This window comes from Cajanus cajan, chromosome 1 (assembly GCF_000230855.2).
Source record: "Cajanus cajan strain Asha chromosome 1, NIPB_CcT2T_4, whole genome shotgun sequence".
NCBI lineage: Eukaryota > Viridiplantae > Streptophyta > Magnoliopsida > Fabales > Fabaceae > Cajanus > Cajanus cajan.
The window spans coordinates 46,943,708-46,956,656 of record NC_138517.1 but is presented as its reverse complement, the minus strand read 5'-3'; the positions used below and the strand labels follow the sequence as shown (position 1 = coordinate 46,956,656).

Sequence of the window (12,949 nt, the reverse complement as noted above, 5' to 3'; positions counted from 1 at the left end):
TGTCATTGTGGCTTGGAAAATGTTTTATTTGTCTTTGAAAGATGGTGGTCTTGGCTTAGATCGTCATCCTTAAGTAATTAAGTGGCATCATTGAAGCAGGCATGAGATTTCTTTTATTCTATGGATGAATGGGCTAAGCTTATGTGTGCTAGATTTTTGTGCAAGGTCAACCTTTGATTAGTCATAAGTCTTCTTCCATTTAGCCTTCAATTCTTGATCATTGGTCCACTATCAAAGATAATAGTTTTTAGGTATTAGGTACCAGATATAAAATCAACTTCTGGCTTGATAGTTAATGTATAAAGGCTTATTTTGTCGACCTTCTTCATATTTTGGAATCTTAACAAACTACATTTTTTGCTTCTATAGCAAACATGATGCATAATAGGAGATGGTAAATTCCACAAGGTTTATTAAACCTTTTGTTAGGTCTTCAAGCATCTCTGGATAGATTATGCACTCTATTGACTCTTCAAAAGGAAGATGAGCCTATTTGGAAGCACTCTAATTGCAAGATTTTTAATTTTCGTAGACCTATCAATACCTTCAACCTAGGGTATCGCAACAACCTTAGGCATCCATTATATGGTCAAAAGTTATTACTCCTTCCAAGGCTTGTTTAGTTTGGCATTTGATTCATAATAAAGTCCCCATTGGTGACAATTTGTGGTTAAGAGGTATCACGATGGTGTCTATGTGTAGTCTTAGTGGTTCCTTTAATGAGACTTCTAAACATTTATTTCCCAATTGTCTATTTGGTGTTTCAATTTGGTCTTGGTTGTAATGTATTATTAATCATCCACTAGATCATTCTTTAGTAGTATCATTATTGTTGTTCTTTAGCAAATCATGGAATGGACAAGTTAAGGATGTTTTTTCTGCTACTTTTGTGCAAGTGATTTGGGCAATTTAGCATTGTAAAAATCAAGTTCATTTTAATGATATCATTATTCTTGTGAAGAAGATCATTGTGTTGATTCAATCAACTATTTCGCTATCCGATACTTTGGTAAATAGTCATCTTTCTCATTCTTGGACAAATGCACATTTGCTTAAATAGCTTTCCTGCATAATTCATCCTCTCAAGCCTCTTGGATCATATAGGTAGATTGGCATCCTCCGATTAGTGATGTTGTCAAATGTAGCACAAATGAGGTGGTTGCTAGTTGTTAAGGACATGCAGTGGTGGTGTAATATTTAGAAATTTTAGAAGTGGATTTTTGGATGAATTCTATATCTATATTGGTATCAAGATTACTTTTCATGAAGTAGTGGCAGCTACAATTGCTATTGAAACAACTTTTGATAGGGGTGGTTTAATTTATGGATCGAAAGTGATTCTAAGCTTGTTTTGCTTGTTATGTCTAATCCTACAAATGATTGATAGTCTTTAGAATGCTAACGTGGTTGACATACTTAGATCTATTGTGATATATTTGCATGACTCACCTCTTCTTATTAAAAAAATATTTTTATTTCTTTCCATGTGATTTTGTTAATTAAAAATAATAATAGAATTATGACATTATATATTAGTTTATAATGTCTTGGTTTATAGAAACATTCTCTGCTTATTTACAGCTAGTTCTTGTGGTCTTTTTATGTTACATGTTTATCTGAAATCCTAAATTAATAGATTATTCAAACTCTTATAGTGTGTTTGGATGAGGAATTTTACAAATTCAAAGAATTTTAAATTCTTGGTATTTGAATTACTTTGATTTCAATTTTTATCATTCTTAAAATATTTTGTTTGGATAAGTCAATTCAAATTTCTTAAATTTTAAATTGTTAGATGGAATATGATAATTTGATTCACCATAGTAAAATTGATTTTAAAAATATAATTATATGTTGAGATTTTTAAATTGTTTTATAAAAATAAATATTAATCCATTTTTAAATATTTAATAGTTTTAAAAATTAATATTAGATAATATTTAATAATTTTAAAAATATTTTTGAATATTCAATAATTAAATGAATGAAGATAAGATAAAATATATAGGTGAAATAAGAAAAATAAATATGAGAAATTTCAAATTCTTATATTTTTGGGAGAATTTAAAATTCTACTATTTTAAGAAATTTCACAAATGCTTGGATTTCAAATTCTTTGTAAATTTCTCATTCAAACAAAGCATTTGTTTGGATGATGAATTTTACAAATTCAAGGAATTTTAAATTCTTGGTATTTGAATTACTTTGATTTCAATTTCTATCATTCTTAAAATATTTTGTTTGAATAAGTCAATTCAAATTTCTCAAATTTTAAATTGTTGGGTTGGATATGATAATTTGATTCTACCATGATAAAATTGATTTTAAAAATATATTTATATGTTGAGATTTTTAAATTAAATTTTATAAAAATAAATATTAGCTAATTTTTAAATATAATAATTTTAAAAATTAATATTAAATAATATTTAATAATTTTAAAAATATTTTTGAATATTCAATAATTAAAAACATGAAGAGATAAGAGATAAGATAAAATATATAAGTGAAATAAGAAGAAGAAAAAACATGAGGAATTTCAAATTCTTACTTTTTTAGGAGAATTTAAAATTCTACTATTTCAAGGAATTTTACAAATACTTGAATTTCAAATTTCTTATAAATTCTCCATCCAAACAAGGTATTTCACCTCAAAGAATTTGAAATTCTTCAAATAAATGAATTACTCCATTTAAATTCCTCATCTAAACATACTATTAGGAATTTGAAATTCTTCAAATAAATAAATTACCCTATATAAATTCCCTATCCAAACACACGTTATGCTGGATTATAATCATAATTTCGTTGAAAAAATGGTAGATTTTCCCTTCCTCGCTTCTAATATTTATATGGTGTTTTATATATCCAAATGTCGAAGAAAATTTTATTATGAAATGAAATCAGAAATTTTGCAACGTAACACTAATTTAAGAGTAAATCCTCATTTTGATTTCTAAAAATAATAAATGCTATCACATTAGTTCCTAAAACTAAAAATGTCAAATACATTCTTGAATGTAAAATAAGTCTCTTGTACGATATGTGAATATATATTCATATAATCACTTTGGTCACATTTAAAAAAATTGAACTAATGTATTTACAAATTTTTACTTTCAAAATTTCATTTTAACATTTTCTTAATTTTAAAAACTAATATAACGATACTTTCCAAATTCAAGGACTAAAATAATTTTTTACTTTACAATGAGTACTACCGTGAACTACATTTATAAGCTGTCTACAATGTACTATTCTAATTAATCATCAGATTGATCTCATTTACGCCATGATATGATGGATCGTCTATTGTAGATTTTTCTTCTGCTTTTTTTCCCTCTCTTCTATTACCTACTCCCCTATCCTTCATTACCCATCCTATCCTCTGTTGCGAACAATATATCCAACATTTTTTACTTGTTCCTACTCTCTAAATTATATCCTCTAGTGGATTATTTTGTATTATTTCACCATGACCATGGGCTGAAGCCACCACTCACCACCTCTCAGGCTTAGTGATCGGAAGAGCAATGGAGATTTAAGACCACAATAGGGACGAGGTACGAGATGACACTACATAACAGACGAGTGCAACGAGACGATGAAATACCACTGTAAAGTACGACGGGACGATGGAGTAAGATCACATAAGTTCAAGCACGGGGAGGATCTAATCAAAAAAGGAAAGAAAAAAGTGTGAAAGGTGTGCCATATTAATCAATCATATAAATTCATTGATGAAATTTCATGATACACCATATCTTATAGCAGTCCACCCAGATCTCATTCTTACTATACATCAAAGACATTTTTAATTAATAGATGATACAATTTTACGAACTTAAATTATTGTCTACATGTACAACGCAGATCAACAACGAAGTGGGGAAAAAAAAAACAAAGGCAAATTGGGTACAAAAGGAAAACAAACGGAAGTTCCATGTTTAACAAGCCGAATTATTATGATGCTAATGATAGGCACTGATTATGGTGTAAATTTCATGAGAATCGTACTGAATAGACACTGATATTTTAACGAGACCCATATAAATTTATGTAATAATTAATTGTTAAAACTTAAAAGAATATATATCAAATGTCCCTTGTCCTAGCATTGCTAAAATCAAATCACTAGACAAAATTCGATGGTTCTAATCCGATGCAAGCAAAAGGGAATGCCAACAAATAATGTGCTAAATAAGAGAGTCAATTGTGTGCACATGCTGGTTTGACGGATAGAATTCAACACTACAATCAATAAATAAAGGTCAGCATCTAAAGCACTTTAAAACAATTCTCCCCTGAAACAGGAAATCAACAAGGCCATTAAATCATCAAGAAACATACAAAATCCAACTAATGAAGCCTTTGCATTTCCTATAGATGTTCCAAATGCTCAATTACAAGTTAAGAAATACAACTTTGAAATAAACATTTTTAATCTATTAATCTGCATCCATTTCCTCAAGAGCTGCTTTGGCTGCTGCTTTTGCTTCTTCTAGAAGCTCATCTGGGACCTGTACAGGATTTAATTCAGTAGCATAAAAACTAACAAGTTTCAAAAACTAACAAAAAATCATAATTTCAGCCAAATAATTGCTAACCTAGAGAAGTGGCAAACAGTAAAGTAATAATAATAAAACCAACACTCTAACTCATTACATAGTCTCTTTTGCAAACATGACAGAAGACTATAATGCATCATTTCCTATTATAAGATGCTAGGGGAACTTGTTAAACTAAATTTAGGTCATCTTGTGAGATGAATTCCATGTCAAGCTAGACAGGAAACTGATAGAAGATAAACTGTTCACTGATATTTTAGTTATGTCAGATGAAAGGATCCAAACGACAAAGATGCTACATGTATAGTGTTCTCCCCTTCTAAGAAAGAAAAATTTGCAAAAAGATGTAAAAAAAAAAAGTGCATAAAAAGACTAAAGTATATTACATTCGCACCCCTCTCTTTTTTTTTTCGAGATTACACTTAATACCCCTCCATTATTTGAACTTACGCTCAGATCCCTTAAAAGTTAAGATGTTGCACTCACATTCCTGTATTCTTTCTCTTCTTTTTTTAATTAAATTAATTAAAAAAAATCAAAAACTAGGAACAACAGGAGCATGGGTTATAGTCTCAACCCTAGCCACTATCTCCTTCTTCTGCTGCATCTCTAGCACTTTACGATGGTGGCTTGAATGTAATTTGCTTGAGAATTTGCTTGAGAATGTGGGCAACAGGCAACTTGACTTGAAACAGATCCACAGTCATTGCAGAGCGTGCTTGGGCCAAGTGGCTCAGTTTGCCATTGGGGAGCTTTTTGCACGCCACAATGGCTACAGCATTGTAGTGTAAGGGTGGGGGCATTGTTGAAGGAGGTTTTTTTCTTGGGCTTGAGCTGCGAGCAAATGTGGTCAAGGCTTTGGGAGTAGTTGGTGTATATGAGCAAGGCGCTAGAGGGGGAGGAAGACTCCGTGAAGGAAGGAGAACCTAGGGGATGCTGAGTGTTACATCTTTTCAACTTTTAAGGGATCTCATTGAAGGAAGAGAAACCCAAAGAGTGCAAGTGTAACATCTTTTTAACTTTTAAAAAGTCTCGCTGTAGGTCCAAATAATGAAGGGATATTAGTGCAATCTCAGAAAAACACTGGGGGTGCAAGTTTAATTTACACAAAATACTATATAAAGGGAGTCTTGTGTCATAGAAGACTATGCCAATGAAGCAGTGTTGGTTCAGAAACATTTCATGAATAAATTTCATGAGTCAGAATCAGAAAGCAAGAGTGTAAAAGAGAGTGCATGCGCACACACATTCAGCTAGGAAGTATCTGAACTCCACAGTCATACTGATAGAGTAAACAGGATTCAGACTACACGGCTAATACGTATAGATGTGACTCCTCTAAAGTGAGATTTCCCTCTAGAAAAAAGTGCAATAATGACTATTAATTAAGAATCAACAATTAATATTATAATTAATTTTATTTTATTATACATGTATTTGATTTTATCGTAATTCATAATAGTTGATTTTTTAATTAATAATTGAGAGTGTACTTTATCCTGTAAAGTACATCCCTCCACTTTAGAGGAGCTAAATCCAATATATATACCCAAAAGTTAACAAAACACCTAATATAACAATATCCACCCTATTTGTAAAATGCAATACCATGACATTAGTGAGAGTTCAAAGTAGCACAGAAAGTTTTCAGCACACTGAATTTGTATTTGGTACAAGTACAACAAATCAAATGTGTTAGATCAGCTCCAAATATAATCTAAATGCCAGCAGTAGCCAACAACTTTCAATGTTCTTCCCCTTCAACCAACTAAATGGACCAATATTTCTACCACCAGTAACTTTACCCTCTAAAAAACAAATTTATTTACTCCAGTACTCTCAGACATGAAATGGAACTTGAAAAAGATATTGCTTGAAAATAAAGAAAAAGAGAAATGATAAAATTACAGATAGACACAAATGGTGCAGCCATTATTATAAAATAACTGAAACAAATTTTGCCTGCATATAAAAGTAACTGAAAGCATACCCAGCCTTACCTTTTCATGTTGGCGGTTAGATTCATCACACACCCAGCTCATTTCTAGTTCAAAATCTTTGTCCTTTGCTTCATCATGAACTCCATATATACTGCTTGGCACAAACAGAAAAATTTGTCATAATTTACATCAAGCAATTGACTTGTATAAGGAGCAGCATGTCTAGATAAAAGATTTTCTCTTTTAAAAGGGGTAAATATTAGGGTACCCATCCCATAAAAATATTCATAATTAAAATTACATAGAGAAAACAAGGAAATTTGTTGCATAAATTATGTGAGGAGTTGAAAACAATTGAAATTCAATCTCAATGCCTACAGCCCAATGGAATTCCAATAACTGTAAAAGACAAATTACCTTTAATATCTTTTAGGAAAAATATTATCATTTATCTTTTGGTTAGGAACAAAATCATTCGTTACTTGACAGTTTTGTAGTCTTCTATGGAAAAACAAGCACACTACAAACCTTGAACATCCTATTCCTTCTCATGTTCAATTGTATAGTTTTACCTTCATTTTGTATTGCTATCAGATTTCCAGAGGAAAATTGTACAAGGCAATTACCCAATTACCTCAATTTTTTCATGCTTTAAAATTGGCAGCCAACATTGTTTTCCTTGATACTCCTCACAATTAGTAAAAATATTGGTATATAAGAAGACACAGCAATGCATCAAATTACAAATTGGAAAACTCTTGAATTAATAATATAAATGTAAAGCAACTACACATACTATGTTGAATAGTCATGTTACTTACATTTTAGCTACTTCAATAACCCCTTGTCGACAAGTCATATCAGCAAGCTTTAACTTTTCAATCTCTCTGCCAAGATATGAACAAGATTACTTAATATCATATTCAACATAAGTCAGATATATCTTAAGATCACATTTAAATCAACCATTAGATTAAACTAACTGAAATCCTTGTAAGGTTAACAAGAAAAGGGTTCAGCTAAAACTGATGCAATGCAGCATAAGAAAGAAATTACTACATTTGCAATAACGCTAAAAAGAAAAAAGAAAAAAAAGCTTATCATCCACATAAACAAATTGCATAAATTTTATGTAAGCTTCCCATGTTGAGACATGCAATGTGCAATTTTTTCATTTTCATCAAACTATAATCATCAATTTTAGACCTTATACCACAAAAGGAAGCAATATGATGCAGAAATAGGCACACAGAATAAACTGAAGATACTCGGAATGCTTCAGCATCATTTGAACCTCCTTCGCAAGATTGCAACATAAATTGAAAAACAAAAAATACATCTGTATCTATAATCCATTTATTTAACAAAACCTAATAACTGCATCAGAGTTTGGATTCATAACAATAATTTGAAATTGGGTTAAGAATCCACTATTTTCTCGTTTGGCTGAATATTTCCCAAGGAATACATCAAAGAGTGCAAGGTATTTTCCATTGGTATATCAATGGCAAAATGATTTGTGAATTCTAATTTACATTAGAGCTTCCTTGCATTTGTTTGTTTATTTCAAGCAATTAGAAGCAGATATCAAAAGAACAAAAACAAGTCGGAAAAATTAAAGTAACATCATCAATTGGTCTAATAAGTATCCCACGGATAAGATACACATGGTCAGAGATGTTTCTAAGGTATACTGCTATCTTCCTTAAGCTTCAGCAGCTTATTGCCAGAAAACACTATTTAAGGGGAAGCAACAGATTCCACCCCTAGCAAAGACAGTAAAGCAAAAAAAGCTTTTCAATTTAGTACAACATTACGTCACTATTAAGTAACGTGTATTACTTACGTTTTAGCAGCTTGCCTGCCCTTCCCAATTGCAGCACCAAAATATCTCTAGAAAAAATACCAAATAAACAAATCAATACAAAAGTAGCAAATGGAACTGTCAAAAGGGAATATAAATAGCTCAAGTAATTATATAGTCTGGAAGAAGCTATCAAATAAGATAAGGTAGACCTACATAAGAAACACCGGAAGGTTCAACCATGTACAACTGTGGTCCATCCCTGTCATAACCTCCTAGTATCACACCACATCCAAAAGGTCTGCAGCACCATTATAGATCTGTTATTTATATGAAATATGACAAAATACAACTTCAAAATGACTACAAGACATTCAGTCTCCTTGAACCTGAGCCACCAATATAGCGTACAAAGGTGGACATAACTAGCCACACGTTCAGCAAGTTCCTTAACAGGAATTGGTTCGCCATATACACTGAAAAGAAATATAAGCCACAATGAACATTTTTTCATCACAAAAGTTAAGCACAAACATTTTATTAAAACTCAAAGCTAAGAGATCCTTATACTTCAATCACACCAAATAGTATGTTAAACCTACAACTCAACAAATTTTAAATGATGATCAAGGGCCATCTGTCTCGGTTATAACACATTGTCCTTTGTTCTGGTCTTCAATCATAATGCAGCACATAATGAATTACAATATAATAGAAAGAAACGGATCTTGAATTAGTTAATATTTACAAAAATAACTAACTACAATAAAGAACAAAGAGAAAATGTTAGCCCACACATTATGTCCTCCATCTGTTTCAAGTTTCAACACATTTTAACTTGCTTCCCTACTGATCCGATTATGTCTTTCAATAAAAACATAAAGATTCCTGATTATTGAAAACACAAGCATGAAATGCAAGGCTTCCATCAGGAGCTTTGTTTCAATCCAGGAACAAAAATCAGCAATGATTCACACATTAAAGAATAATGAGCTTCTATTTGAAGGTTTTTATTGCAATGCCCATTAAAAGCTTCCTTTTAAGTACAGACAACAACTTGTAATCAGATTTCCGTAATTTAAAATTTATGTAACAAAAGATACTGTTATCACCCAGTGCATTATGTGAAAATCTAGAATTTAGGCCATGGGTAAATGGTTTCTGTAGATGCTCATGCTTTTATGCTAATCTTTGTTAGCAGGCCTTTTGTTAGAATCCAATGCAAGGTATGGGACTTGAGTCCCACATTGAAAGTATGGAATTCTAGTTAGGGGTTTGTATGACCTTGGGCCCTCCAACTACAACAACTAAATCTTGTGACGTGGTTCTCCTAATGGTCTTATTAATTGGTATCAAAACCCTCCACCAAGTCTCTCAGCTGCAAATCAGCTGCACAGGTGGTGGTGCCAGCATTGCAATGTTTTCCTGGGACTATTCAAAGCATTAGTGGAAGGAAAGGGGTAGATCAGATTTACAGTAACCTAAAATGATTTGCCAGGATATAAAATCTATTGTTTATCAAAGAGAAAACTCTTCATGTTATTTCAATCAGGATAGGGAAGCAATAGGAATTCATGAAATTTGCTAGCTATCATAAATTTTTCATGTGGGAGAATGGGAAAAATAGGAACTTATTATAATGTTGACTTCAAAAGTTAAAACAAGGTTGAATGACTTGAATCATTCAACAGGGTTTCAATTGGTCCAACTAAACTAATAAGGGTGAGTTGGAAAAAGCTGTGAAAATTAAATTATTTTAAAAATTAATTATATATATAATCCTAATTATTGTTATAATCAATTATAATCGGAATGAATTTTTAATTGGGTAAATTTCCTGACCAGCAATTTCAAGATATTTAATTTCGTTTAGATACAACAAAAAAATCAACATATGTAATAAATAAGCTTTAGATGAAAAAAAGCTCTTAAAAAATAATAAGTTTCAAATTAATGAAAAAGGCTTATTTTTCAGAAGAAAAAAAAAGTTGTTTATAAATTTCAACTAGCTTATTTCACAAACTACTTTTTTCCCATGAAAAACAGTTGAAAGTTGGGAAAATCATCTTCCCCAAACACACTAATTGGTGACATTTTCTAGCCAGTACTCTTTTTGTGAGGAAAATATAGTTAAATGAAAAGTACTAATAGCTACATTGCCTGCAAAATCAAAACAAGGAAAAATTACTTCACAATGTTTTAATTAGTCCATCAATCCTTTATAGCAGTAGCCAATTAAAAAGATAGAGTACTCAGTCGGTAAAGACAACAAATAAAAATGCATGTTTAAATAAATAAAAGGGGAGGGGGAGGAGGCATCTTCAGACACATATGTTGCAAGAGAATGAAGTAAACCTGTCATAGTTAGTTGCCTCAGACTTGGCCCTGGCAACAATTTGCCTGCCATCAGCTGCTAATCCTGCTACAGCCTAAATTTGGAAGAAGATTAATTCATATATCATAGAAGTCCAAGACACCAACCAGAATGTTACACAACGCCATAATAATATCACCAATGTAACTGTTTAACTTTGTTACAATACACTAGGTGCTTTAGTAAATTGCACCAGACACACAGGAATTTCTTCTTAAACTGTATTTTATCATCATAACATCATTTCCATGACTTTTTCTAATATTCACCTCCAATTAACAAATAAGTAAAGCATCCCTATGTTGTTTGACATTTGTTCAGTCACACAAGTTCGTGGGTGTTAATCCAAGATTTATCATGCTTACCCTATAGGACCTACCAAGGCATGAATAAATGCATCAAAATGCCCATTGACGAAAAAAATAACAATCTACTTCCAAGTAGTGCTACTGATCTATATATTCAAACACATGGTGCTCGTATTTCTTCCCTTTCTTTCCCTCTTAACCTTCACCACTCTAACCAAAGTTTTAAACTGTGATCACAGTCATAGTTACGGTTTTGTTGCAATGGACAAATGCAGCTGATGTGACCATAGAGACCACGATAACCTCGTTATCGCAGCTGCATCTGCGCCCAAACAATTTTTCAAAACCTCACTCACACCATTCTATCACTAGCATTTCATGGTCAAGCTCACAACCAAATGCAAAGCCAAACCACGTCTCTTCTACTCAATCTCTTTATAGTTATCACAAAATCAAATAGCAAAACCAACGAGCAACAAAATTAATCAACAAAAGAAAAGGTTAAAGACAAAATTACCATCCCAGAGTGACGGTGAACGGAGTGTATTCTTCTATTGGAACCCGGAAGCATCATCTTCGACGGAATAAGCTTCTCAACACCCTAAACCCAAACATAAACCCAATCTCGTGAAAAAAAATTCAAAAATAATTAAATAAACACCAAAACCCTTATCTACCAGAAAATTTCATGAAAACCTACCAACACAACCCCGTCTTTGCATTTGATCCCAATAACAGTCCTGCAACAAAGTTTCAAATCCAAGATCACCAACAATTATAAAATTATAAAAACCATAGTCACCATTACTGAACATTTGAAAAGAATAAATCAAATGAAAAAGAAAAAAGTTACCCGCTGTTGTCGACGGCTTTAGCGGCATATTCGATCTGAAAAACGCGGCCATCGGGGGAGAAAGTGGTGACGGAGAGATCGTAACCAGTTCCGATGCTACTCATCTTTGTCGAGTGCTGATTTTTACTTTCGCTGTTTCTTCTTCTGTCTTCTGCGACTTTCTCGCAGTGCAGCGCAGGGAAATGAATATAAAGGGGGTCTTGCTTGCTCAAGAGTTAACTGCGAGACTGAAAAGTTGCTGAATTGCACATGGATCTCTTATTTCTCCAATATTGTAAATTAGTCCCCGCGAAACAGTGCTACGCTAGGGTTACTCACTCATTTGCCAGTCTTTTTAAAACCCTACCACCCCTTTTTTGTCTACTAGATTCTAACCGAGCCATAAGAGAAAAGTAATTGTTGTGTTTTTTAAAATTAGTATATCTACATTGCGAATTAATTAAATCTTTTAAATTATTTTATTTTATTTTTATTTTATTAAATAAGTAACTGACATAACATTATTAAAATATATGATTGGTTGTTAGTGTAAAAAAACTTTACACTGGTAGTGTATAGATGATTAACTCTTAATATTTTAGTTAGTATAATAAATACATATTTTTAATAAAAATTATATTATGATTAAAATTTATAATAAATAATGAATATATAAATTATATTTTTATTTATAATAGATAATTTATACAGTAATAAAATGTTATTTTAATTATCGACATTTAAAATAATATTGAAATTTAATATAAAATTAAAAATAAAGAAAAAAATAAATTAAAAGAGGCGAAAAGTTAAATAAAGAATAACTTTTAAAAATATTTACGTTCAAAATAATTATTTTAATATATAGAGAAATTGAGAGAGATATTTGAATAACTTTTTAAATAATTAAAAGTAGAAAAACAAAAAAAAAATAAACTAGCTTTTTCACAAGCAATGTTTGTTAACTTAACCAATGTTATGGTTGGTTATCAAAACCTCAAAGTCTCATGATTGAGACTTGGATTTGATAGAAAAATAATAAATAAATAATGGTTTATGAAGAGATAACTTTAATGCAATCAAAGTTTAAGTTGAATCGAAATGAAATATAGTATGTTCAGAT

At 31.3% G+C, this 12,949-nt stretch overlaps 1 protein-coding gene across 1 annotated transcript; it reads right to left on the bottom strand.

The window, feature by feature from the left end:
- Nucleotides 1–4,230: 4,230 nt before the first annotated feature.
- On the bottom strand, nt 4,231–12,065 carry PAG1 (20S proteasome alpha subunit G1). The gene is made up of 10 exons (XM_020370880.3): nt 11,848–12,065; nt 11,695–11,734; nt 11,512–11,595; nt 10,668–10,741; nt 8,702–8,788; nt 8,529–8,613; nt 8,355–8,401; nt 7,330–7,395; nt 6,569–6,659; nt 4,231–4,520 (listed from the first exon to the last, which is right to left on the bottom strand). The coding sequence occupies exons 1-10, from the start codon at nt 11,949–11,951 to the stop codon at nt 4,449–4,451; spliced, it is 750 nt and encodes a 249-aa protein (XP_020226469.1). The 5' UTR covers nt 11,952–12,065; the 3' UTR covers nt 4,231–4,448.
- Between the last annotated feature and the right edge of the window lie 884 nt (nt 12,066–12,949).

Coding starts and splice junctions, on each gene's coding strand:
- PAG1 (XM_020370880.3), bottom strand. CDS start 11,951: ATGAGTAGCATCGGAACTGGTTACGATCTCTCCGTCACCACTTTCTCC. Junction 11,596..11,694: donor GCAAAGACGGGGTTGTGTTG/GTAGGTTTTCAT, acceptor GTTTGGGTTTAG/GGTGTTGAGAAGCTTATTCC. Junction 10,742..11,511: donor TTCACCGTCACTCTGGGATG/GTAATTTTGTCT, acceptor TTCCAAATTTAG/GCTGTAGCAGGATTAGCAGC.